Source organism: Panthera tigris, chromosome A2 (genome assembly GCF_018350195.1).
Source record: "Panthera tigris isolate Pti1 chromosome A2, P.tigris_Pti1_mat1.1, whole genome shotgun sequence".
In the NCBI taxonomy this organism is placed as follows: domain Eukaryota; kingdom Metazoa; phylum Chordata; class Mammalia; order Carnivora; family Felidae; genus Panthera; species Panthera tigris.
Window position 1 is genome coordinate 5843401 of NC_056661.1, and position 27114 is coordinate 5870514.

Sequence of the window (27114 nt, forward strand, 5' to 3'; positions counted from 1 at the left end):
AGAACATGGGAAGCCTTTCAAAGTCTGCAACGTGAAGCGAAGACTGGGGCTTTTTGGTCTTTTTAGGTGTAACTTTGGGGGTGTGGGGTGGGAGAAAACCATGGTCATTTTGTCTGCCATCATCTCCATGTTCTCAGCCTGAGAAAGCCTGATGCACCCAAGCCCTGACCCCCAAGCTTCACGTGAGTCTTTGGCATCTAGTGGAAGAGACAGCAGCCTCCGGATACGACACAGCTCGTACCCCGAGAGAGGCAGGTGCCAGCCTGACCGCCCAGGGGGCCCCCTGGCTCCGGCTCCAGAGTGCACACCTATCCAGGTTCCCTGTCGCGGCTACAACAAATGACCTCAGCCACGGTGGCTCAAAGCAACGCAGATTTATGAGCCTGCAGTCCTAGAGGGCACAAGTCCTAAAATCAAGGTGTTGGCAGGGCCAAGATCGTCCCGGAGGCTTTGTGGCCGATCTGTGTCCTCACCTCCCCCGCCTTCTAGAGTGGCCTGCACGCCCCGACTCATGGCCTTCCTCCTCCTGCAAAGCCAGCCATGAAGCACCTTCCGGTCTCTGCCTCTGCAGCCTGCTTCTGTCGCCACTCTCCTTCTCTGACCCTCTGGCCTCCCTGTCCTCAGGACCCTTGTGATGACATGGGGCCACCTGGATAATCCAGGATCATCTCATCTCCAGAGCCTTAACCACATCTGCAGAGTCCCTTTTGCTATGTAAGGTGACATATTCTCAGGTTCTGGGGATCAGGACAACGGACATCTTGTGGGGGGGGGAGCATTATTCTGCCTGCCGCAGCACCCATGGGGGTCACACTTCTAAGACAGGTGCCCACGAAACACTTCTTCAGGGAAGGGATATGTGGACCCAGTTCTGGAAAATGGTAGGTCACCCAGATGTGATCTGAAGGCCTTTGACATCAGCCCGAGAACCCAGGCAAGGGAGACCCCTTTCCAGGCTCAGTTCTGCAAAGTGAGGGATTCTCACCTGGGGCAATTCTGCCCCCAAGGGACCCCTGGCAACGTCTGGAGAGAGAGGTGGTTGTCACAGCAGGAGAAGAGGGACGCCCCCTCACCACAAAGAATCCTCTGGCCCAATGGCCAGTGCCCCTACAGCATAGCTACTAGCACCTGTCTCCTGGCCGTGTCTCCAAACCCCAAGGGGCTCCACCACCCCCTTGGAGGGTTTCTGCTCAATGACCTTTGGCCTCTGACACCAGTCCCGCCTTTCTTGAGAAAAGCAGTTTTCAGTTTCTCCTGACCCTTGGCCTGCACTGGGTACATTTGAGTGGGTTGGACACTCCTAGCTGGGGAATTTGAAGGCCCAGGAAGAAGAGGATGGAATAGGAGCAGTGCTTTCCACCCACCCCACCCCACCCCTCCCCACCCCTCCCCACCACACCCCTCCCCAGGCTGACTGCCCTGGCCTCTGGGTCCCCATGCTGGAAAGTGAGGCAGATGGTGTGCTAAGGACACTGGTCACTGGGTGGGGACTAAGCTAGTTCACTCACGCAGCACAGGGCAGCAGGTGACAGACCCGGGACAAAAGAAGGAGGGAGTTGGGGGTGAGCCGTCCCCCTCCAGCTCCTTGTTGCTGCTGCCCTGTAACACAGTCAGCGACACCCCTGGAGTCAGATGTGTGGTCACTGGGCTGGGGCAGGGGTGCAAGGGCCCCCAGCTTCGGGGGCCTGATTTGCTGGTGGGGGTGGGCTAGAGGCAGGCCCTGCCAGAACACAATCAGCCCAGGCTAGAGTCTTGGAAGGACCTGCTTCTTGTCCATTCGGCCAGCAAACCTTTGACACCTGCCGGGTGCCGGGCCCTGTGCTGGGCAGCGGGGGTGACAAGACTCAGCCGGTCCCTCAAGGGGCCACAGTGACCAGGAAGAGCAGGGCTCGTGCTGGTGACTGCTTACCTGAGCTAGACCCCGTGTCGGGGGTCTCACCGCTGCTTTCTTCGTGGCATGGTGGTGGGGGTAGGGGGACAGACTTACTGCCCTTCTAGGGGAAGGGACGGGGCATGTTGGCCAGGGAGGAGGGAGGCGGAGGTCTGGGCCGAGCAAGCCCCCGTGCAGCAGTACAGAGAGGGGGAGGAAGGACAGCATGTGTCCGTGGGGGCTCCCCTCGGTGTGAGACGGAGAAGACCCTTGCTCCCGGGGATAGGAGGGTTGCTCTGGGAAGATGGCCGGACCCCACTTTTACTCCTTGCTGCCCGTAGCTAATCTGGCCGGCCTCTGTGGACTTCCATGTGGCTGCTCTCTGGGCTGGAGTCCCTGATGTATGGCTCCCCATCCCCCCACCGGGGCCCCAGGTCAGCCCCATCCACAGAGAATGGGGTGTCCAAGCCCCAGAATCCTGCTTCCTGAAGCATGGAAGGCTGGGCGGTGCCCACGGATGATGAGGGGCCGCCTGGGCTCCTGGGCCCACCCCTGCGGGAACCCAGGGGGCTGTGGCACAAATCACACACTTCCCTAGTGTTGTGGACTGAATGGTGTCCCCATGTCCGGAACTCATGTGTCACAGCCCCACCCTGCAGGACCTCAGAATGTGACTATGTTTGGAGAGAGGGCCTCTAAAGGAGGTGATCAAGTTAAAATGAGGCCATCAGGGTGGGCCCTGATCCAGTATGACTGGTGTCCTTACAAAAAGGGGAAATTAGGACACAGATGCGCAGCGAAGACCATGTGAGGACACGGGGTGGGGGGGGGGGGGGAAGGCGGCCATCTGCAGGCCAAGGAGGGACGCCTCAGAACAAACCAGCCCTGCCCACACCTGGATCTTGGGCTTCTGGCCTCCAGAACGAACCAGGAGGAAATATTTTTTTAAACGAGAAGAAGACTATTTAAAACGTACCATCGGATACATGTAATAGTATCAACCATTTATTTAGGGGCGCCTGGCCGGCTCAGTCGGTGGAGCGTGTGACTCTTGATCTTGGGGCTGTGGGTTTGAGCCCCAGGATGGTGTACAAAGGACTCAAAAATGAAATCTTTAAAAATACAACCAAAAACATTTATTTGATGCTTTCAACGCGAGGAAATAAATTTGTTGTTCATAAACCACCCAGACTGGGCTGCCAGGTTATGTCCGCCAGAGCAAATACTACGTCCAGGGTCCAGGACGTACCTGAGACAGCGGCGTATCGGGTGCCTACGGATGTGGGGAAGGAACAAAGACCAAGACAGACCCTTCCTCCATGGCCATGGCTTCTCCACTCTCCTGTGTGGACCTGGTGCTTTAACTGCACTGAGGAGGGTCTCCTTCCCTCTAAACTCAACCATCTTAAGCCACTGGGCCCCAGTTGAATGGGGGAGTGGAAAGAACCCCCCCCAAGATGCCACCATGAGCCGATGACCCCCCACCCAGCTGAGCTCTCCTTCTCCACAGTGGTCCATGCAAACTTTCTCCTCCGGACCCTCCTCTCTCCTAGACCCCACCCACCTCTCATCTGCATCCCACTTGGTCTTTCCTACTGTCCATCCCCTTGGGCCCGTACCCTACTCTCCCCCTCATTTTTCCAGCCTGGGGTGGAGGGTCATGTGCGGTGTAGGTGCGATTCTGTGCCCCACCTTGTTCCCGTACATCACGAGCTCTTTATTTAGCACCACGGTCCCAGCCAGTGGCTCCTCTCTGCCGATCTCTGGGAATGTGTGATCCTGCGCCCACTTGATCCTTCTGTAAAATGGGGCTAAGAGGACCCAGCTCAGAGGCTGACTGTGAAGACTGAACTGCAATCCACACAGTGGTCCGCCTGGAGGCGGGGAGCCCCTCTTATTCCATACGGTTGCAGGCCTCCTGTCTTTTCTAGCGGACATAAAATTCACCGAGCCAGCCTCACCTCTGGGCATTCAGGTTGATGCCAAGCCAAAGGTGAGTCACTGAAGTCCATGAGAAGTGTCCTCCGGGGGGCGCCAGGGTGGCCCAGCCGGTTAAGCATCCGACTCTTGACTTCCGCTCAGGTCACAATCTCGTGGTTCCCGAGTTCGCACCCCATGTCGGGCCCTGTGCTGTCAGTGCAGAGCCTGCGTGGGATTCTCTGTCTCCGCCCCTCCTCCTCTAGCTTTCTCTCTCTCTCTCTCAAAAATAAAAAATTTTTTTTTTAAATTTATAGGAGAAAAAGTAACATCCTCCTGCAGACAGCCCTTCCACGGGTGACTCAGGATCACTGTGAGTGGTACGACCACAGGGGCAGAATATGAACCCTCTTCTGTGCTGGGCAGGTATCTTAAAATGGGTGTCTTCCCAATTTAATGGGGCTGCCGCCCCCGAAGAAAGCCAACGTGGGGGGTTCTGGCATGATCTTCACCTGGACTAGCCCTCATCCTTGGGCCTCGACAACTCGGTGGGGGAGCTGCTCTGAGGTTTGTTGACTCTCCCCTCCTGCGAACTGTTTTTGATCTTTGCTCCTTCGGTTCTTATCGATTTGTGTGAGCTTTTAATAGACTGATAACCCCTGGCTTGTTCCTATCACACAACTGGCTCTTGACACAGAGTTCAGGGTGCCCGGGGCGCTCCGAGAACGGCTGCTGGGTGTGCTTTGGGTATTTTGTCTGGGGAGCTGGGAGGTTTGAAGATTTTTTATGATACAGGGAGTGTGGGTGTTGGGGGGGGGGGGGCAGAACCTGGTAACAGAAACATCCATCCTTTGGTGCTCCTGCCCAGCTCGTCAGGGGCGGGTGGGAGGCACCGTGCACGTGGACTGCGGCGAGTACGTGAGTCCCTGGCCTGCTCCCTGTGGGCTGGAGGAAGAACGAGGCTGGAGAAGCGTCGCAGAGGCTACCTCCCTGCCAGTGACTCGGGAGCACCAAGTCTCCAGCTCATTTATAAAGACAAGATCAGGGAAGCCAGCCTGGTGGTTTCTTACAAAGTTAAACATAGCGTTACCATGTGACCCAGCCGTCCACTGCTGGCTGTACACCCAAGAGCGTGGAAACCATGTTCGTAGGGGCGCCTGGGTGGCTCAGTTGGTTAAGCATCTGACTTGATTTCGGCTCAGATCTCGACCCTATGGTTCATGGATCGAGCCTTGCACTGGGCTCTGTGCTGATGGCACGGAGCCTGTTTGGGGTTCTCTCTCCCTCTCTCGCTGCCCCTCCTTCCCTCTCTTTCAAAATAAATAAGTAATAAAATATATATATATATATGTATATGTATATATATATACACACACACACACACATATTCACATATCTCGTGGTTCGTGGGTTTGAGCCCTGTGTCAGGCTCTGTGATGACAGCTCAGAGCCTGAAGCCTGCTTCAGATTCTGTGTCTTGCTCTCTGTCTGCCCCTCCCCTGCTAGTGCTCTCTCTCCAAAAATAAACATTAAAATTTTTTTTAAATAAATAAACGTTAAGAAATATTAAAGAAATAAAAGAGGGGTGCCTGGGTGGCTCGGTCGGTTAAGCGTTTGGCTTTGGCTCAGGTCATGATCTCACAGCTCACGAGTTTGAGGCCCGCGTCGGGCTCTGTGCTGACAGCTCGGAGCCTGGAGCCTGCTTCGGATTCTGTGTCTCCCTCTCTCTCTGCCCTTAACCCACTCACATTCTCTCTCTCAAAAATAAACAAACATTTAAAAAAAAAAAAGAAAAGAAACATTCACAAAAATCACTACAGAAAACCCAACAAATACATGTGAAACATTTACAGGCAAAGCGAGAGACCTTGTTTGGCACAGAAAGGAAAAATCAGAAATCTTAAAAATGAAAAACAAAAGTGAGAGTGGCTACTCAAGTCACTGTAGGAACGCGGGTGACCGAGTGCACACACCTGGAAGTGAAAGCGATCGCTATGGGCGATACTCCAGGACAGGAGGGGAGGCCAGGCCACTCCGTGACCCCGGGAGCCAGAGCTACAGGGCCTTTCCTAGCCTTTGACCTGATGAGAGATAAAGCGTCCAGTGCTGTTCTTGCAGTGGAATGCTTACAGGTCAGTCAGATGCAGAGAGATCGTTCTGGAAAACAAAACTTGCCAAGCTCGTCCAGGTCAGTGACCCACGTTATCTCAGGTGGTGGCGGTCGAGGAGTCGCGGTTTTCAGACGAGAAGCGGGGCCGTGCTGCTCTTTGGGGCGTTAACGGCGCCACGTGCTCTGCCCAGTGCCCGCTCCCCTTGTGTCCCTGAGCAGGTGCTGCCACCTGCCTTTCACTAAGAAGCAAACAGAGGCACAGGGAAGTTACTAGCACAGTGGTTCCTGAAAGACAGCCCCGCATCTCTTTGCCTGCTCCAGGGACGGGCCTTCCAGGTCAGAAATGTGCGCAAATGGGAACCACAGGGGACCGACACCCAGAAGGAGCCTTGGCTACCTGGTTTTCCAATTCTGAAATGATCAGGGACCTGAGCTCCAAACCGTTGCTCACCTGAAAATAAATGCTGCTGCCTGAGAAGAAATACAGCTTCTTATTTCTTTACACAACTGACCTACTCAGGACTCGAGATGGAATCAGACCGGAGTTGGGGCTGTGAAGTGCGTGAGTGCCAGAAGGTTCTCTGGGCTTGTCCAGGCCTGCCCGGCCTCTGTTCTCAGAACAAATATCTGCTTTGGTGCCTCGGCTCTGGGAGCTGACCAGTGAACGGCTGGCTCACTGGACAGCGACACCCATTTCTTATGGCACCAAAATAGCCCCCACCCACTTTGGGAACCCTGTAAATGGTTCAGATGTCACAGCTTCTGATGCGGACAGCACAGAGGCTGCTTAGGATTCTCTCTCTCTCTCCCTCCCTCCCTCCCTCTCTCTCTCTCTCAAAATAAACGTACATACATACATACATTTCTCTTTGGCTACAAGACAAATTCTTTTACATGCTCACTGCCTATGGCAGGTGTACTGGTTCCTTGAGGCTGCTGTCACAAATGACTGCAATCTTGGTGGCTTGAAACAACACACATTTATTCTCCTACGGTCCTAGAGGTCAGAAGTCTGACATCAGTCTTGCCAGACTAAAATCAGGGTGCCAGCAGGGCTGCGGCCCTTCTGGAAGTGCTAGGAGGAAATCTGTTTCTGGCCTTTTCTAGCCTCTAGGGGCTGCCTGCATTCTGTGCCTCAAGGCGCCTCCTCCACCTTCAAAGCCAGCAACGGGATCACCGAACTCTGACCTCTGCTTCTGTCATCACATCTTCTCTGACTCTGATTCTCCTCCCCCCCTCTTGTAAGATCCTTGTGATTACATGTCCCATGTAGATCATCCACAATAATCTCCCCCTCTCTAGATCCTTAATACCATCTGCAAAGTCCCCTTTGCCAGGTAAGGTCACACAGTCATAGGTGCCAAGAGATTAGGACATGGACATCTTTGGGGGCTGTTATTCTGTCCACCATAAGAGAATTCACATACTTTTTCTGAAGAGGGCCCAACAGTAAATACTGTGGGCTTTGGGGGCCATCTGGCCTCCGTTACCAGGACTGGCTACACAATTTTCAGGGCCCAGTGCAAGATAAAAAGGAGGGGACCCTTATTCGTGTGTTATTAAGAATTTTAAAACAGTGGGGTGCCTGGGTGGCTCAGTCGGTTAAGTGTCCGACTCTTGATTTTGGCTCAGGTCATGATCCCATGGTTCACGGGTTTGAGCCCTGCGTCGGGCTCTGTGCTGACAGCTCGGAGCCTGGAGCCTGCTTTGGATTCTCTGTCTCCCTCGCTCCCTCTGGCCCTCCCCCGCTCATGCTCTCTCACTCTCAAAAAATAAGCATTAAAAAAAAAAGAATTTTAACACGGGGACAGAGGTGCAGAGCCCTATGAGATTATACAGTTTGCACAGCCGTGACGCAGGCCCTGCCTGAGCAAATTTGCTTCTGTTATGGCCAGAAAGCAGCCATGGGCCACATGCCGACGACAGGCGTCGTTGTGTCACTATCAAACCTGATGGCGACACGCAAACTGTGATTTCCTCGTGTCACAAGATGCTATTCTGCTTTTGCTTCTGGTTTTGTTTAAGTCGGCTCCACGCCCAACGTGGGGCCTGAACCCACGACCCTGAGACGAAGAGTCACATGCTCCACCGACTGAGCCAGCAGGGACCTCCTCTTTTGTTATCTTTTCAACCACTTAAAAATGGAAGCATCATTTTTACGTACAGGCCGACAAAACCAGGTGTAGGCTGAACTGAGCTATAATCTGCCAGCTTCTGGCCCACGGGATAAAATCCCATCTCTGCCTGACTCGCCAGGGCCCTCCGAAGCTGGAGACTGACATCTAGTCCCACCTCACAATCTGCATCCAGCACTCCTGACGGTTCCCGTTCCCTAACAGATCCCCCAAGACAGATCGTGCCTTCGTGCCCTCGGGCCCCTCCTTCCAGAAGCCCCAAGTCCCACATGCTCCCACTGTGTTCCAGCTTGGACGCTGCCCTCCACGAGGTGGCTCTGTGCCTATCCCGTCACCCTGGCTGGACTTACATGTCTGTGTGTCCTCCTCTCCTTCAGGGAGTGATGTGTTCAAGTGCGGGGGTGCAGGCTAAGTTATCTTTGGGTCTCCTGACCTCACGGGCCCTCCGAACTTAAAGTGACACCAAGAAGAATCTAGAACTTTGGTAGCTAGAGTGTACTCAGATTCCAACCCCTAAAAACCAAAACTATGCTTCTTACCTAAACCAAAAACAAAACAAACAAAACCCCAGAGCAAGAATTTCCTACCTTAAATTCACACCAAGAAAATAAAGATCTCTGAGACCAAGCTGACCTGGGTTCCAATCCTGACTGTCCTTGCCAGATACGTGCCTTTGGACAAGTCACGTCCCTTGCACTTCAGACTGAGTCTTGATTCGCCACGGCTCACCAGGCCGTGTGACTTGCCCCTTCCAGCCCATGAGTCTCCTCTCCTGCCCCTGTCTCCACCACTGGCCTTTTCTCAGTTCCTAAGTGTGCCAGGTTCCCACCTGCCTCAGGGCCTTTGCACTTGCCGTTCTTGCTGCCTGAAACATTCTGTCCCTGTTTGCCTGGTGACCTACCCTTCCTGCCTCAGCTGCAACCCCACTGATCTGGAAAGTCTTCCCTGGTCACTCCAAAATGAAGTCAGGCTCTCCTGCTACATGCTTTGCTGGCACTCTGAACCTCTGCAGAGTGTAATTATTTTGAAATTTTGTAATGATAGTCATTGTGTGATTTATCCTCACTGTTAACAAGAATAGGATTTAATAAGTACTTCATGCCACGCTCTGTTCCAAAGGGTCTAAAAGTGGGTGATTTCATTTAATTCTCCCAGTGCCTTCACAAAGTATTATAATCACCCCCATTTCACAGAAGCTGAAGCTCAGAGACGTTAAATAACTTACCCAAGGTTGCACACCCAGTCGATGTTGGAGTTGACCTCTTACGCCTGTACCCACAGGTTGACTGGGACTTCCGTGAGGGCAGATCCCCGTTCTAGCATAGTCACTGTTGTATCCCCAGGGCTGAGCACCTACACCGGGTACACTGTGGGTGATTAAAAAGTATCGATGACCTAAGGGGCACCTTAGTGGCTCAGCCGGTTGAGCATCCGACTCTTGATTTTGGCTCAGGTCATGATCTCTGCTGACCATGTGGAGCCTGTTTGGGATTCTCTCTCTCCCTCTCTCTTTGCCCCTCCCCTGCTCTCTCTCTCTCTCTCTCACTCTCTCAAAATAAATAAAATAAACTTAAAAAAAAAAACTTTCGATGACCTAAAAGAAACAACACCCCAGTAGCAATGAGCATTCCAAGTGCCCAGATCTTGGTTTCTTTTTATCTTATTTTTATTTTTTATTTCTTTAATGTTTATTTATTTTTGAGAGAGAGAGAGACAGAGTGAAAGCAGGGGAAGAGCAGAGAGAGGGAGACAGAATCGGAAGCAGGCTCCAGGCCCTGAGCTGTCAGCACAGAGCCCAATGCGGGGCTCGAACCCACGGACTGCGAGATCATGACCTGAGCTGAAGTCGGACGCCCAACTGACTGAGCCACCCAGGTGCCCCCAGATCTTGGTTTCTAACACTACTCTCTAATAAAAGGAACCAGGCTGGGAGAAATGACTGATTCTAGGACTGGGGCAGGAAATATGTGAGATAAACCCGAGGCAGCCTGTAGCACCAGAGAGTAAGGAAGTGCTCCCAAGAAAACCAAAAAAACCCAAACCAAATACACAGACGGGAATGTGTCGAGGAACCACAGGAGCCAACTGAAAGCACCCTCAATGGCCAAAGCTGGAATAATTCAAATAAAATAAAGTAGTATTGGGTTATAGCCCAGAGAATAAAATAAATATCTAGAGATCACACTGATATAATCACATAATGCATAAGCTGGGGGCGCCTGGGTGGCTCAGTCGGTTAAGCGTCTGACTTCAGCTCAGGTCGTGATCTCGCGGTTTGTGAGTTCGAGCCCCGCATCAGGCTCTGTGCTGACAGCTCGGAGCCCGGAGCCTGTTTCGGATTCTGTGTCTCCCTGTCTCTCTGCCCCTCCCCCGTTCACACTCTGTTTTCTCTCTCAAAAATAATAAATACACATTAAAAACGAACGAATAAGCTGACAAATCAGGGAGAGAAGAGAAATCTCCCATGCAGAATTCCACAGAATTTACATAGATACCTCATTTAAGGAAGGGAATGTACCTCTTCGCTCTTTAGGTATGTGCTGCACACAGTGACTTTCTTCCAAAGTATACAGTACACAGAGGGAGGGGGAAGTAACTTTAGAGTGGACAAACCTGACAAACGCTACCTTGGCCCACGATCAAGGCCAACATCAACAGGCACAGAACACAATGGAAGTATGTACCTTTAATGGGGTGTGATGAGAGTTACACCTTACATCTGTGGTCTTCCTCCCCACAAACCCCATCCCAGTCTTACCACAAGGAAAACACCAGATAAATTCCGACAGGGGAGCATTCTACAATACCTGATCAGTCCTTCTCAAAATCATCAAAAACAAGGAAAGTCTGAGAATCTGCCATAGCCAAGAGGAGCCTAAAGAAACAGGGTCCCTGGGTGGCTCAGTCGGTTGAGCGACCGACTTCGGCTCGGGTCATGATCTCACGGTTTGTGAGTTCGAGCCCCGCGTCGGGCTCTGTGCTGACAGCTGGGAGCCTGGAGCCTGCTTCGGATTCTGTGTCTCCCTCTCTCTCTGCCCCTCCCCACTCATGCTCTGTCTCAGAAATAAACTTTAAAAAAAAATTAAAAAAAAAAAAAAAGCAGGGCATCTCAGTGAATAGGATCGTAAAAGTTCTCATTGCAACAGCAACGAGATATTTGTAATTACGGGTGTTAACTAATTGTAGTAATTATCTTATGTTATACACGTACACCAAATCGTTATGCTGCACATCTAACACTAATAGTGTTACACATCAATTATAACTCCAAAAAAAGGAAGAAAAAAAAAAAACAAAAACAGAATACCAGGACAACCAAAAGTAATGTGTCATCCTGCATGGGATTCTGGAAGTTAAGTAAAAAACAAGGAAATCTAGTAAACTACGAACTTTGGTTGACATGTATCCCTACGGCTTAGTCAATCCTAACAAATGCATCGTGCTAATGAAAGATGTTACTAACAGGAGAAGCTGGGTGTGGGGAAAACGGTAACTCTGTACTTTCAAATATTTCCGTAAATCTCCAACTGTTCCAAAAGACAAAGTCTATTCATGAGAATGATAACAAGGCATAGATGAATAAATGAAGGATTTCATTCTTCACCATGGTGACAATGATTAAAACTCCCATCTCGGGGCGCCTGGGTGACTCAGTCAGTTAAGCATCCGACTTCAGCTCAGGTCGTGAGCTCACGGTGTGTGGGTTCGAGCCCCGCTTCGGGCTCTGTGCTGACAGCTCAGAGCCTGGGGCCTGCTTCAGATTCTGGGTCTTCCTCTCTCTCTGTCCCTCCCCTGCTCGTGCTCTTTCTCTGTCTATCTCTCTCTCAAAACTAAATAAATGTTGGGGCGCCTGGGTGGCTCAGTCGGTTGAGCGGCCGACTTCAGCTCAGGTCACGATCTCGCGGTCTGTGGGTTCGAGCCCCGCGTCAGGCTCTGTGCCGACAGCTCGGAGCCTGGAGCCTGTTTCCGATTCTGTGTCTCCCTCTCTCTGACCCTCCCCCGTTCATGCTCTGTCTCTCTCTGTCTCAAAAATAAATAAACGTTAAAAAAAAAATTAAAAAAAAAAAACTAAATAAATGTTAAAAAAAAAAATTAAAAAACAAACCAAAAAACTCCCATCTCACAGAGCTTTTGTGAGGATTACACAGAAGAATGCACATGAAGATTCAGCACCAGATTCAGAGAATACGCCACCACATTCTACTAAATCTATGCCCTCCGCTAGAGGAGCCACAAGCTCTATGTCACTCAATTAATTAATTGATTGATTATGGTACTAAATTTAAATTAAGTAAAAATGAAGAATGTTAAAAATTCAATGCTGTGGTGGCACCAGCCACACGTCAAGTGCCCAAAAGTCACCTGGAGCTGGTGGCTACTAAATGAGCCGTGATAAAGAACATGCCCATCACTGCAGGAAGTTCTCCAAACAAGGCACTAAACAACGAATCGCACAATTACTTGCTCAATTCCTGCCATCCCTCCGCACATGCCATCTTCTCAACCTTCCCCACCTCCCTCTTTCAAAGCGCAACCCCCACATTCCCCATACTCCCCTTCTCCAATGTACTTCTTCTTCTTACCTCTCTCCACCACTTGATGCGGAATCCGCTTCATTTCTTTCCTGTCTCCCCAGCTAGCATTGCAGGGTCCAATGCAGGAGCCACGTGGTTGCTGAGCTCTTGAAACGTAGCCAGTCGAACCCGAGATGGGCCCTACGTGTAAGACATACAAGATTTCAGAGAGGTGTGGGGAAAAAGAAAAAAAGAATGTAAAAGACCTCTTAAGTTTTTATATTGATTACACGTAGAAGGAACATCTTACACATACGGAAATAAAACACATCGTTAAAAGTAACTGTTTTCAACTTTTCTTTCCCCTAACACAGCTACTAGAAAATTTAAATCACGCCCCTGGCTAACATTTGGGGCTAGCATTTTTGTCTGTTCGCTGCCCATACAAGTGACTGGCGTATAGTAGACACTCAATAAAACTTTAATGACTAACTGCTGAGCTGGGCCTCTGGGAACCCGCTAGCTCCAGTAGTCAACGCTGAATTAAGGCTGACCACGTCCCATGCTCCACCTCCTCACCATACCAGATAAGGAAACTGAGGCCCGGAGAAGTGACGTCAGTCCCTTCCCAACGGCACGTAGTGCGGAAACGTCGGGGTCGGGATTCGAACCCGGGTCCGGTCCCCACAGCCATGGCGCGCTGACCATTACTACCTGGCGGGGCGGCGGCGGGAAAGACAGGCGCGGGTCACACAGCATGCGCTCCACAAGGGGCGCGGCTCTTCGGCCACCGCCTTCCGCCGGCCTCCGTGGGCTGGGCCCCAGCCGGCCCCCACCGCGGCCATCGCCGGCCACCCGCGTCTCCGCCGGCCGCCGAGCCCTTCGCAGGCGGCGCCAGCCGGAAGTCCCGCCTCCGCCGCGCGCCCCTGGGCGCCGAGACAGGCACGCCGGCCAATGAGAAGCGCACCGTGGAGGACGCCGGCCAATGGGCGCGCGCGCCGGGGGGGCGTGTCCGGGCCGCGGGCCGGAGCGGGTCGTGCGCGCTGAGGAGGAGCCGCCGCCGCCGTCGCCGTCGCCGCTGCCGCCGCCGCCGCTACCGAGGCCGAGCGGAGCCGTTAGCGCCGCGCCGCCGCCGCCCGCCCGCCCCGGAGCAGCCCCGGGCCCGCCCGCCCGAGTCCAGGTGAGGCGGGGGCCTTCGGCGGCCCCCGACGGGGTAGGCCGCGGCAGGCCTGAGCTCGCCTGGCCCGGCCGCGGGCGCCCGCGGGCCTGCACCGGCCGAGGCCCAGGCCGCACCGGGCCGGGAGGGGACGCGCGCGGGCCGCGGCGGGCGGGCGGGGGCCGGCCGGTGTGGGCGCCGGCGACAGGCCCCGGGCCGGATTCCTCAGCCGCCGCGAGGGGCGGGCGAAGGGGACACGGCGTGGGCACGCGCCTGGCGGCCGGGCTCCGCGGCCGGGGCCCTAGTAGTCCTGGGAGCCGGGGAGCCGGGGGCGGGAGAGAGAAGCCAGAGGCGAGGGAGTGGGGTGAGCGCCTTCAGCGCGCAGAGGTCACGGCCCACAGGCTCGCTCCCGGGGGAAATCCTACAGATTCTTTTGTGGTCGTTGTCAGAGGATCGCGGTCGAGCGGAGATCCTTTTAGAAGTGTGCATACCCTTCAGGATGTATGGGAACCCTAGGGGGGAAAAAATATATTTTTTGAACGCCATCTCTAACAAAGCTGTTTTTGGGGCGTGGGACGTTGGGATTTGTAAAATGTGTGTGTGTGTGTGTGTGTGTGTTGAAAACACAACCTGCACGCATTTGAACAATGGGGGATGGATGCTCTTCCTTTTCCGGCCTCCTCTGATGCTCGGCTTCTGGGTTTTGATACCTACTGTGTGCAGGGAAGGTGGAGAAGAACTTTTGCTTGTGCTGTCCCTGGAGGGACGGAGCCCCCCACCCCCACCCCCCGCCCCTTAGCAGAAGTGTGCACATAGGATCCATATGGCCATTGCTCCAGAAGTGGGAAAATGAGAAAGATGATCCGACCACAGTAGGGTTTCTCAACCTGGGCACTAACATTTTAGGTCTATCACGCTTGGTTTGGCAGGGGGAGGGCTGTCCTTTGCGTTGTAGGATGCACGTTGTAGTATTTATTGACTAGCATTCCATCAGATGCCAGCAGCATCTCCCCCCCCCACCCCACCCCCACCCCCAGTGCTGAAGATCAAAAATGTCCTCAGACGTTGCCAAAAGTATCACACACACGAAAACCACCACGGGACTGAATGATCTTTTACTAAAAGTTGCTCCAGCCACAACGCTGATGCCTTGGTATCCAGGGCTCCCAAGACCTTGTACAAATTCAACTGTGGGAGCCTTAGTTTTCTTATCTGTAAAATGGGGTGGAAAAATTGCTGTGTGGATTTGAGAGTGTGGGAAGCTCCTAGCAATGGCCTGAGTGTGGGAAACACTGAATAGGTAAAGTTTAAATAATCGCCAGTATTTAGTGAGGGTTTGCTATGTGCCTGTCACTTCACAGAGCTTTATCCCCAGGCCCTTGAGATGGGTGCTGGCGTACTTTACATCTTCGGGACAAACAAACCGAGGCTTAGATGGGTCACTTGTTTTGACCAGGCTCGCACAGTAGGGTAGCTGAAGCGGGATTTGAACTCAGGACCTCAGACTCAAAGTCCTTACTCCTAACTACAGAATTTTATTGCCTTTATGATCACAAGTGGCCAGGAGAATTCCGTCCAGTTGTCATTGAGCATCTTCTGTGTGTAAAGTGTTGTGTTGGGATCTGTTAACAAAATTTTGTGACCTCAAGGACCACAAAGAGGCTGAGATCTAGGAATACCTCAGAATGTGGAAATAAATAATGTTTATGTTGAAGCACTGGTTTTGAGGAGGCAGAGTTTCAGTCTAGGTGTGCTGCCTGTGAGGTCATGGTGCAGCAAGTGGAAAACGAGAGCATTGTGAAAACACTGGCTTTTTGCCGCTTGCTTATTGCTTCTCTTGTTCCCCACTTCCCATTTGCATGTTTTCATACTCCAGCAAAAGTTGTCTTTTTTTACTGCAGATCTGATCGTGTCACTCCTGATTAAAAGTTTTTGGGTGGAAGAAATTTTAATTTTTTTAACCTCTGTAGGTGACTTTAAAGCCAAAGTTTGGGATCCCAGGTCTTGCACATTTTAACCCTCCCTTCCTTTTGCATTTCACCTGCACCTAGACCGGAACCTCTGACCCTCTCTGCTGTTGTCCCCACTGCCTGCCACGTCCCAGTTCTCCTCCACCTAGAGATCCTTTCCTCATGCTCTGTGGCCCCACTCAGGGCTCACTCACCATTTGAAGCCTCCTCTGATTGCTACTCTCCTTCTCCTCCCCTCTCCCCCGCCAGAATCAACTGTTCCTCGCTTGTGTCCCCATCCCATTCAATGGAGTCAAATGTTGAATGGTGAGGGAAGTGCAGTTGCTGCCTTTTGCCCCTAGGTGGCAATAGTGAGGCAGCGAGGCTGACCGGAGCCTGTAAGTCAGGGGAAGACCAGAGGAGAGCAGCCTGCAGAAGGGAAGTGAGTCTTGCTCCCCTCCTTTAACCAACTCTCCCCGCTCCACTGCTAGGCTCTGGGAGGCAGTGGTGATTACAGTGTGTGGGCAGATTGTTTCAGTTATATACTGACTCGTGTGGAAGCACAGGAAAGGAGACTGTTAACCTAGGCTTTGGTGTGCAAAGGAGATCACAGAATGCTTCCTGGAGGAGGTGGAGTGGGGCGGGGAGAGGGGTTAGCCAGGTACAGACCACAGGGAACAGCTTTGCACGATACAGGAACAGCATCTGCAAAGGCACGGGAGTGGGAACCTCTTGGTTTGTTCAGGGAACCACGTGGAGTCTGGTAATTCGGGGGCAAGCAAAGTGAAGTAAGCAGGGCACGAGGACTCGTGCGGCCGCTGTGCAGAGGGGTTGGATGTTGTCCTGTAGGCCAGCCATGGATGATTTTAGGCCATAAAGTGAAGAAGTCAGATCTGTTCACAGTTGGAAGAGTCGGAGGGGGATAATGCTGAAGGCCAGCACACCAGTCAGGAGGTGATCACTTCCCTCGATGTAGGAGAAGCTGTGAATGTGGCCCAGAGCTGTAGTGGTAGGGAAAGAGGGGGGATGGGTTTGAGACATGGCTGGGTATGTAAGAGACACAGGACTCAGTGGGTGTTTAGATGTGGGACGTGAGTGAGCAAGAGAGGACAGCAGTGGACGATTCTGGGTCTCTCCCTGAGTGACGAGTAGAAGGATAGTGGTCAGTAAGAGAAACAGCGAAGGCGAGAGGAGTGGTTGGGAACGTGGACGTAGACAGGAAAGTGCCACCGGAATAGAACGCACGTACATGGACATGCTGCGAAACAGGAAGGGGCGGAAGGTGTTGTCCGTACGTGTCCGTACGTGCTGGGGGGGGGGGGTCTCACTTTTATGATAACTGTCCATCCCCACTTGACCCCGGGCCTCTGGGTGCCTTGGCCAAGTCAGTGGTCGTACTTTTGTAGATTCAAGACACAAAACGCAACTGTTTGCTCATTGTCTGCGGAACAGGGAGAAGGGGAAGAAATTGCCTCCTTGAGGAAATTCTCACCTGAGTTGGGGAGAAAAGACCTTTATAGATGTAGAAGATGAGGTAGCGACCGGGAGAAGCAGCGGGTCGTGACAGCATTGAGAGCGTTGAGAGAGATGGTTGTCTGCTGCCTGGTTCTTGTGTTTGATGAAAGAGCTGCTGTCCATACTGGTTGTTGTGATCAGAGAGGCGTGGGCAGGAGTTTTCAGGCGCAGCCAACAGCCCCGGGTGAGTGAAAGGAGGGCACAAAGAGGTCCGGAAGCCTGAGTGGACTGGTTTGGGCAGGCAGAGGGGTCGAGAAGGTGAACTCGGAGATGAATCGAGAAAAGTATGTCTGGATCAGGTGGTAGAGGGTTTCTGGACACAGTCAAGAGGTGATCTTGGAAGTTTGTGCTTCTGGGGGAAACTCCAGGATGGACGGACTGGTCAAGAGGCTTTTGTGGTACGAGGTGGTGGGTAATGGCCTGAATTTGGGGGCTGGGATGGGTTCTGTTCCTTTATCTTATATACCCCGTACCTTGCTCTTTGGCTGGCACATGTTCGGCACTCTGTGTATACTTGGGAGAAGGAGGGCCAGAAGGGGGCTCGGGAGTGACTGGATCCAGCAGCCCACCAAAAACGACATCTCTACTGGAGGAAAGACACCTCTACAAAGGAAGGAAACAGTCCAGGATGATCCAGTGGCAAGACTGATGTCACCATGAACAGAAGTAGGGAGACAGGAGGTGGAGGAGTGATTTGGACGGAAAAGACCTGATTGGGTTCAGAGAGATTGGGTTTGAAATAATCGTGTGGCAGGGAGACCACTTGGGAGTCTGTCTAGGCAAGAGATAACAGGGACCTGAACAAAAACGATGGCAGAGGGATGGGGGAGAGGGCGACATATCGCTGATGTGCATCTGGCAGAACTTGGTGCCTACTTAGGTATGGGGGACAGAGAGAGGTGGCTTGGGAGATACATGTGTCCTGCCACCAGAGGAAGTAATTCAGGGGAGGAGGAGGTTTGAAGAGGGGGGCAAGGATCGGAGGAGAGGGTTTAAAGGTGTCTGCTGTTGGGCACAACGAGGTCAGGGAGGCGCATGTTCCTCTCGATTTTGTTAATGAAGTAGGAGTAAGGAGATGGGGTCAGAATAAGATTGATATCTCTATTGGGCAGATTGAGAGGCGAGCTGACCCATCAGCTTGCACGTGCGGTTGATGGTGAGGGAGCATAGACCACCAACCGGGTCTTCCACACGTGTGGGGCTGTAGTCGTGAGCTCTGTGACTTCCCTGGAGTCCCGGCCCATTAGAAATGCCATCAGAGGTTTGGATCACTTCCAGGATCCCAGGGGCAAAGAGGCAGAGTGCTCCTCAGTGGACCTGGAGGCGGTGAAGTGGCCACTTGCCGAGCACCAGGAAGCGTGCCAGGCGCTGTGAAGCAGGCGGCAACATCCCCGTTTTGCAGACAAGGAGACTGAGGCTCCAGGAAAGGAAGTGCCATACTCCACGGTAGTGTAGCTGATTAACAGTAGGGTTAGTGCTGGAGCTCAGGTCTGTCAGACTCCGCAGGCCAGTCCTTCCCGCCGTGCCGTGTTGCTTTGCAGTTCTGCACGAGAGCCCTGGAGTGGCCTGGACCAGCCAGAAAGAAGCTGGAAACTCTAGCAGGGCCGTGGAGCCGATCCTGTCTCCTCCGGCCTGTGGAGCACTTGGACTGGGCCAGACACCAGCCTCACCTGACCTGCTGCTTCCCGGAGCTTCTCAGCCTGGTGGATATGTAATTGCCGTCACGTAGCCTTGGCTGGCCCAGTCAGGTGGCTTTACCTGCCACGGGCTGCAGGAAGTGGCGAGTAAGGAAATACGTACCGTGTTCACTTAGGCCCTCCCCTCACAGAGCAGTTGTAATTGGGTCAGGTGGTACGTTCACTTTTTCTCTGGCACCCCAGCGTGTTTCCTGGGTGACCTTACATTCCTGAGGCTTTTACCTTGGAGAACTCCAGAGTTTTACATCTGGAAAGGACCGTAGAAATCATTGAGCCTGAGGATCTCTTCGACTGTTCTAGTTTTGCTCTGGCTGGAGTAGTTCAGCACGCCTGCTCCGGTGCCTATAAAGTGAGACGGATTCTCACCGGGGCGTGATGGGAGCTAGTCTTGCTGCTTGACCTGTGTAAGTTTTTTACACACACGTCTTGCCTCTGTGCACGTAGCGCTTATATGACTGATGTGAACGGTATTGCTGGAGTCACGCGGACAGCTAGGGTTGTTGAAAATAGTGCAGTGGGACTGAAGACTCTCAGAGATCATCCAAGCAGGACTTCTCCATAATGTATGCAGTTACTGGAAACGTTTCCAAATCACCAGGCATTGCTTTGCTAAACGAAGTTTCCCCTTTTATTCCCCATGATTGAGTTTGATTCTGTGGGATGGGATGGATGATCCCAGAAAAGTAAGGTACCGAATGAATGAGCAGGCTATTAATACAATTTCCACCCGCCCTTTAACATCAAGTGGCAAATACACGATTCCCAGGTGGGTCTGAGACCCAGTGTCTGTCTGTCCCCCATCACCCCCAGCCCCCCCCCCCCCCACACACACACACACCGTGTGTGCCTAGATGACTTATCTACAGTTTGCCAAGTAGTGTGGGTTGGGCAGGGGCCCTTAGGGGACACCACTGTAGGTTTGGGCCCCCAGGCTGTCAGCCATGATGTGGGTGAAAAGCAAATAATTAGGTGTTAGAGTGATTTGCCCATCAATAAAGGTTCGGGCTGACGGTGAACGGGCCCAGGGAACGGGCCCAGGGAACTAGGGCGACCTACTGTCCGGGGGGACTTTTCACAGATAAGAGAGGAGGTGATGGACAGGGCAGACGCTCTCTGCAAGAGGAGCAGCCAGCACAGAGACACGGCAACAAGGTCTGCAGCTTGCTGGGGAGGAAGTTGGAGCCAGGGGCCCCATCACGAAGGGCCTTATGTTTTGTCCATGGGAGGCTCTCTGGAGTGGCCGTCAGAGGCCTGGCTGGCCCTGCCGCTTCTTAACAGCGGGATGACTGACCCTGAGCAAAGTCATGAATCTCCGAGCCTCAGTGAGTGGGGACACCACTGACAGGGAATGCCCAGTGTGTTGACTGGGAGGAGTCCACGTGCAGAGACCGCTGAGTGAGAGGGCACGGCCTGGTGAGCTGCGAGGTGGCCAGAAGTGGCTATGACTTGGAAGTCACTGATGGTCGGACAGAGACGAAGGCCCAGCTGTGATTGGTGCTCGCCAGTAGCGAGCTTGGGCTGGGTTAGCCATGTGGATTTGGAAGGGTCAGGGGAAGGGACCCAGAGAGCAGGGTGGGGCAGCCCTGAAGCATCGAGAAACCCTGCGTTTAGAGTTTGAGTTTCTCCACTGTTGCCGGTTGACCAAGAACTGGGCCTGCAGGGGCTACTCAGCCTCACCCAGGGTGTCAGGAGGAGTCAGGGTGCTGGGGGATAAGGTCCACTCTTTAAATCTTTTAAAATTTATCTTCCAGTTCGCTCCTTTTGTAGAGTTCTTTTGAGTTTTGGCAAATGCATAGAGTCGTGTTACTACCTCCACAATCAAGACCTGGGAAAGTTGCACACACACCCCACTCCCCCCACGAAGCAAAAATGCCCCCTGGTGCTCCCGCTGTGTGCTCCATGCTGCCCTTGCTCCCTGCCCCTGGCAACCACCGATCCATCCCTATGGTTTTGCCTTTTCCAGAACGGTCTCGTGTGGTATGTGGCCTTGGAGTCGGGTTTCTTTCACTCTGCGAAATGTATTTGAGATTCATTCAAGTTGCGTGGATAGGGAATGCTGTTTTATTGGTGAGCAGAACCGCATTGTGCAGCCTTCCATAGTCTCGCCACTGATGGCTTGAGGGGCGTTTGAGCTGCACCCGGTTAGGGTGTCGATGAATCAAGCTGCTGTAAACACTTGTGTGGGGGTTTCTGTATGAGCACAGGTTTGCATTTCTCTTGTATGACGACTAGTATAGGATTGCTTGGTTTCACGGAAAGTGTTTAACTGTCAGGCGCTGCCCGTACATTTTCCAAAGCGACTGTAACATTTTTGCATTTTCCACCAGCGATGCACGAAAATTCCCCGGTTTCTCCACATCCTCACCAGAACTTGAGACTGTCTGTTTTGTTGTTGTTTGCCTGCTTTTGTTTTATTTTGTTTTAGGCATTTTAAATGGATTGGGAGTATTCTCATTCCAGATGAGTAACGGTATCTCAGTGTAGTTTAAATTTGCATTTCCCTAATAAGTCATAATGTCAGGCATCTTTTCACATGTCTGTTTGCCATCCATATATCTCCTTTGGTGTGTTGTTTGTTCACATCTTTGTTTATCTTTAAAATTAGTTTAGTTTAGGGGTGCCTGGGTGGCTCAGTCGGTTAAGTGTCCGACTTCGGCTCAGGTCATGATCTCGCGGTTTGTGGGTTCAAGCCCCGCGTTGGGCTCTGTGCTGACAGCTCAGAGCCCGGAGCCTGCTTTGGATTCTGTGTCTCCCTCTCCTTCTGCCCCTCCCCTGCTCACACTCTGACTCTCTCTGACTTTCAATAATAGATAAACATTAAAAAAATTTTTTTTTAATTAGTTTAGGGGTGCCTGGGTGGCTCAGTCTGTTAAGCGTCCGACTTCAGCCCAGGTCATGATCTCATGGTTTGTGGGTTTGAGCCCCGCATCAGGCTCTGTGCTGACAGCTCAGAGCCTGAAGCCTGCTTCAGATTCTGTGTCTCCCTCTCTCTGCCCCTCCTCCATTCTCTCTCTCTCTTTCTCTCTCTCTCTCTCTCTCAAAAATAAATAAACATTTAAAAATTTGTTTTTAATTAGTTTAGTTTAATTTTTTTTTACCCCTCCCTTAAAATTAGGTTGTTGTCTTGTTAAGTTTTGAGAGTTAAAAAAAAAAAAAAAGTGTATATTCTGGATACAAGTCCTTTTTCAGATACGTGATTTGCAATTATTTTCTTCCAGTCTGTAGACTGTAATTTTCCTCGCAGTGTCTTTTGCAAAGCAAAAGTTTTACATTTTGATGATACTCACTTTATCAATTTTTTAAAGTGGATTGTGCATTTGGTGTGGTGTCTAAGAAATCTTTGCCTCACCCAATGTCACAAAGATTTTCTCTTAGAAATTTTATGTTTTTGGGGTGCCTGGGTGGCTCAGTCAGTTGAGCATCCGACTCTTGGTTTCAGCTCAGGTCATGATTTTGAGTTCATGGGTTCGAGCCCCACATTGGACTTTGCACTGACAGCGTGGAGCCTGCTTCAGATTCTTTAGATTCTGTGTCTCCCTTTCTCTCTGCACCTCCCTTGTACACTCTCTCTCTTTCTCTCTCAAAAATAAATAAATATTAAAAAGAGAGGGGGAGGCATCTGGGTAACTCAGTTGGTTAAGCATCGGACTTTGGCTCAGGTCATGATCTCACAGTTTGTGAGATCAAGCCCCATGTCAGGCTCTGTGCTGACATCTCAGAGCTTGGAGCCTGCTTCAGAATCTGTGTCTCCTTCTCTCTCTGCCCCTCTCCTGCTTGCACTCTGTCTCTTTCTCTCTCTCTCAAAAATAAATAAACATAAAAAAAATTTTTTTTAAAGAGAGAGAAATTTTCTGTTTTTATATTTTAGAACAGAGGTCGGCACACTTCTTCTGTAAAGAACCAGATGGTAAATATTTTCAGCTTTTTGGGCCATATGGTCTCTGTCACAACTACTCAACTATGTCACTGTAGTGCAAAAGCAGCCACAGACAATACATAAACAAAAGAGTATAGCTATGTGCCAATAAAACTTTATTTGTAAAAACAGGGGGTGGGCCATATTTGGTCCACAGACCATGGTTTGCCAACCACTGTTTTAGAAAGTCATCTTTTTGGGGCGCCTAGGTGGCTCAGTTGGTTTATCTCCAACTCTTAATTTCAGCTCAGGTTATGGTGTCATTCATGGTTTGTGAGATTGAGCCACACATCGGGGAGGGGGGGGCGGAGGCTCTGTGCTGACAGCGCAGAGCCTCCTTGGGATTCTGTCTCCCACCCCTGCCCCTCTTTTGTGCACGCACTCTGTCAAGTAAATAAATAAACTTAAAAGAAAAAAAAGTCCTTTTTTTTTACCAAACAGAGAGGACACTCCACTCTGAATAATGAGAATGGGGTAATTATTGCCCAGTTCATCACTGGTGAAAGCAGAGGGAGGGAGAAGGCAGAACAGTAGGTGCCTAACTCAGAACAAAGGTGAGGAGAGGGAGAGAGAAAGGAGAAAGGAAAGAAGATAAATGTTTGAATCACCTTTTGAGCAGACTTCCTTGTGCATTTTAATTTTTCAGAGTTAACCCTTGCACTTTGGTTCAGGCTTTAGCAGACGTGGTTGGTTGGTTTGTTTGTTTTTATGCTAATCTATCTTAAAGACTTGTGGCTGCAGATGCTTTAACAGATTCGTAGAGTTTTTCATGAGTGAGTCCAGTATTGCTGGTGGTCCCATGCCTTCTACTGAAAATTGGTATTTATTTAACCATTCTCTAACTCACATTTCGATTCTGTCTACCATCGTATGAGCTATGGGATCATGGGTTCCTCACATACTTCCTGCACGTATGTGATTATTCCTGGAGAACAGATTCCTACGGTTCTGAATCAGAGGGTAGCATTTGTATTAAAAATTTTCATAGGGGCGTACCTGGGTAGCTCAGTCAGTTAAGCGTCCGACTTCAGCTCGGCTCCTGATCTCATGGTTCGTGAGATGAAACCCCACATTGGGCTCTGTGCTGACAGCTCAGAGCCTGGAGCTTGCTTTGGATTCTGTGTCTCCCTCTCTCTCTCTCTCTCTCTCTCTCTGCCCCTCCCCCTGCTTGCACTCTGTCCCTCTCTTTCTCAAAAATAAATAAACATAAAAAAGTTTAAAAAAATTTTTTTTCATAGACACTGCAGGTTATCTGCCAAAAAGGTTGTACCATCATATACTTGTATCAATGGTGTGTGAGGGTGTTTTCCCCCCTGATCCTTAGTCACATTGGATTTTATCCATTCTGGGTGGTCTTCTGTCTGACTGCCAGAAGGTGGCATCTTTTTTGACATTTTCCTCATTATTCATGAATTTGAGCTCTCCATGGTTTATTAGCCATTTGAATTGCCAGCGTCTATTAGTTGTGACTCATATCCATTGTCCACTCTCTGTTAGTGATGTGTCTTTTTTCTTATGAATTTGTAGATGCTCTGAATCAAGTGGTCTCAGCCTTGGGAGTATTGACATTTGGGGCGGGATGTTTCTTGGTTGCGGGGGGGGGCCATCCTGGGCCTTTTGAGATGTTTAACAGCATCGCTGACCTCTACCCACTAGGTGCCAGTGGCACACCACCACCTGTATTCGTGATAACCAAAAGGGTCTCCAGACCATGCCCGGTGTCCCCTGGGAGCGCCAGGTCACCCCAGCTGAGAACCACCGACCTAAATAATGTAATAGGTGTAGCACGTATTTTCTCCAAGTCCGCTGTTTGTCTGTGTATGGTGTCTTTTGCCATACAGAAGTTCTTAATCTTATGAAGTCTGACTTTCCAGTCATTTCTTTCGATGCTAACCTATTTTATAGAGAACAGGGAGAATAGAACATTTTCAAATAAATAAAAGAAATGCTGGGAGAGTGGACTAACTTTGCACGTTGTGTGTGGTCAGAAGCAAATTAGGAAGCGGGAAGGTAGAGAAGAGCCAAATGTTTCCCGCAGGAAAAAAAATAAAGTAATAAAATACAAAACACACCACACCTAACTCCTCTCTCAGTGCTGACTCGGGGGGGGAGGTGGGAGCTGTGTTCAGGTTTTTACATAACCGCAGGCAAGGCTATTTTTGAAGAAGGCTGCGTGAGTGCTCCCGACAGCGGGCACCGGGTTCTCAAGCGTAAAAACAGGGCTGGGCAGGAGGCATCTGGAGAAAGGGGTGGGCCGCCCCCGAGACCTCCCGGCTGGTGGGCCGCAGGGCCCCTTTCTCAGAGATGACACTTCAGCCCCATGGGAGCGAGTGCCTGCATAGTTAGAGGCAGGGACGTGGGACATCTTAGATGTGGCAGCCGCACGGCCAGTTGTGCCTCCGGAGGAGCCGTCCTGGTGCTCTCGGCTGCACTGATCTGGACTCCGCTCTGAAGCCATCTCTGTGCTGTGATGCTTCCCCCCGAAAGTGAAGGCTTCTGCGGGCGGCCAACGGCATTCCAGAGCCTGCAGCCTCTGAAGACCAAGTGCCTCTGGTGGAGAAACCCTAACCTCTCCCAGTTCCGAGGCTGCGGCCTTCGGAATAAAGGGATGCAGATTGCCGTCGTCTGCCTGCCTGAGGCCAGACAGGCCGTGTGAGTCAGGGTGCTCAGGTGCACGTCGCGGGCTCCTTAGTACCCAGCTGCACCAGTAGTGCACGCGGAGATGAGAGAAGGCTCTTGAGATGAGCCGAACGCTTTTCACAGGAGCTTGAGTTACGGCGCTAGAATTGTTTGTGGGTGTTGTTTTGTTTTGTTTTTTTAAGTCAGCTCTGTGGAACCCATGACCCTGAAATCAAGAGTCACACGCTCCAGGGGCACCTGGGTGGCTCAGTCATTTAAGCGTTGGACTCTTGATTTCGGCTCAGGTCATGATCTCACGGTTCATGGGGTCGAGCCCCCTGCGTCAGGGCTCTGTGCTGATGGCGCAGAGCCTGCTTGGGATTCTCTCTCCCCCCCTCTCTCTGCCCCTCCCGCACTCGCACTCTCAAAATAAGTACAGAAACTTTAAAAAAAAAAAAAAAAAAGCCACTTGCTCCACTGACTGAGCTAGCCAGGCCCTCCTATTTGTAGGCTTTTAGAAGCTCCTTGGGAAGAGAAATGGTTGAGCTTGAAGCTGCTTTGTTTTGTTTTAGAGCGGCTTTCGGGTCGCAGAAAGGTTCCGCCCCCAGCGCACAGTCTTCCCCGTTAGTCACATCTTGTGTTGGTGTGGTGCTTTGTTAGAACTAAAGAATCTGTACGGTTTGCCTTAGGGTTCCGCTCTTTGTGTTGTACGTTCTGCGGGTTTGGACAGATGTGTGATGACACGCACGCACCGTGAAAAGATCACACAGAATAGTTTCGCTGCCCTAAAAATCCTCTGTGCTCTGCTGTTCTTCCCTCCCTCCCTCCCTCCTAACCCCCAACAATCACTGGTCTTCTTACTGGCTTTAGAGTCTCGTCTTTTCCGCAGTGTCATATAATCGGGGTCAGACAGTGCGTAGCCTTTCACACTTAGCAGTGTACATTTGAGGCTGCCCCAAGTCTCCGGCCCCGTAGCTCATTTCTTCCTGTCACAGAATAACACTCCGTTGTGTGAACGCACCAGACAGTTGGAGTCTCTTTCTCCACTCGCCTGTTGAAGGGCAGGTTGGCTGCTTCCGGTTTCCGGACGATTACGAATGAAGCCGCTGTAAACATCCGTGGGCATGGTTTCATGTGGACCTGAGTTGAACTTGTAGCGTTGAAAAGAAAACCCCGAAGTGCCAGTCACGGTGTTTTGCCTTAATGTCCTGCAATGTGGACACTTGGAATTTACTTGACTTTTTTTTTTTCTTCTCTGTCTCAGATTTTTAAAAAATACAATGTCTAATGGTTATGAAGACCACATGGCCGAAGACTGCAGGGATGACATCGGGAGAACGAATTTAATTGTCAACTACCTCCCTCAGAACATGACCCAGGATGAGTTACGGAGTCTGTTCAGCAGCATCGGTGAAGTCGAATCTGCAAAACTCATTCGGGATAAAGTAGCAGGTAAAGGAACCGAGAGGGTTTGCGAGGGGAGCTCGTGGTCCTCCCGCGGGGCACTGCCTCCTTGGCCGGCGGCTCTGCAGTGCTCCTTCGTGCAGAAGGGGCCGCAGCCTTGAGCCGATGGCTGTGAAGTTTCGTTTTTATCTCAGGCTCTACTTTGCCCTGGCCCTGGCGTTAAGATTTGGACATAGGTTCCCAAGAGTTCATCGTAAGCCAGAGTGCGCGTACATACAAAGTGCAGTGGTGGGAGGGGAGGGAAAACGAGGA

The 27114-nt window shown here is 51.5% G+C and overlaps 1 protein-coding gene and 1 long non-coding RNA gene across 4 annotated transcripts in view; one reads left to right on the forward strand and one right to left on the reverse strand.

Annotated features, from left to right (window-relative positions):
* Window positions 1-5554: 5554 nt before the first annotated feature.
* On the reverse strand, window positions 5555-13482 carry LOC122236562. 3 transcript variants are annotated; one of them, XR_006214614.1, is made up of 4 exons: window positions 13261-13482; window positions 12616-12747; window positions 9258-9399; window positions 5555-6136 (listed from the first exon to the last, which is right to left on the reverse strand). It is a non-coding gene; the product is annotated as an uncharacterized LOC122236562 (long non-coding RNA). The 3 variants fall into 3 exon arrangements; XR_006214616.1 differs by lacking the exon at window positions 13261-13482 and adding an exon at window positions 13131-13239; XR_006214615.1 differs by lacking the exon at window positions 13261-13482 and adding an exon at window positions 13040-13125.
* Window positions 13483-13687: 205 nt separating this feature from the next.
* ELAVL1 (ELAV like RNA binding protein 1) overlaps window positions 13688-27114 on the forward strand; it is a 39427-nt gene continuing 26000 nt past the window's right edge. The window contains exons 1-2 of the mRNA XM_042978011.1: window positions 13688-13726; window positions 26663-26850. Of these exons, the coding sequence (XP_042833945.1) occupies window positions 26679-26850 (172 nt within the window). The 5' untranslated portion in view covers window positions 13688-13726; window positions 26663-26678. The remainder of the gene's footprint in view (window positions 13727-26662; window positions 26851-27114) is intronic.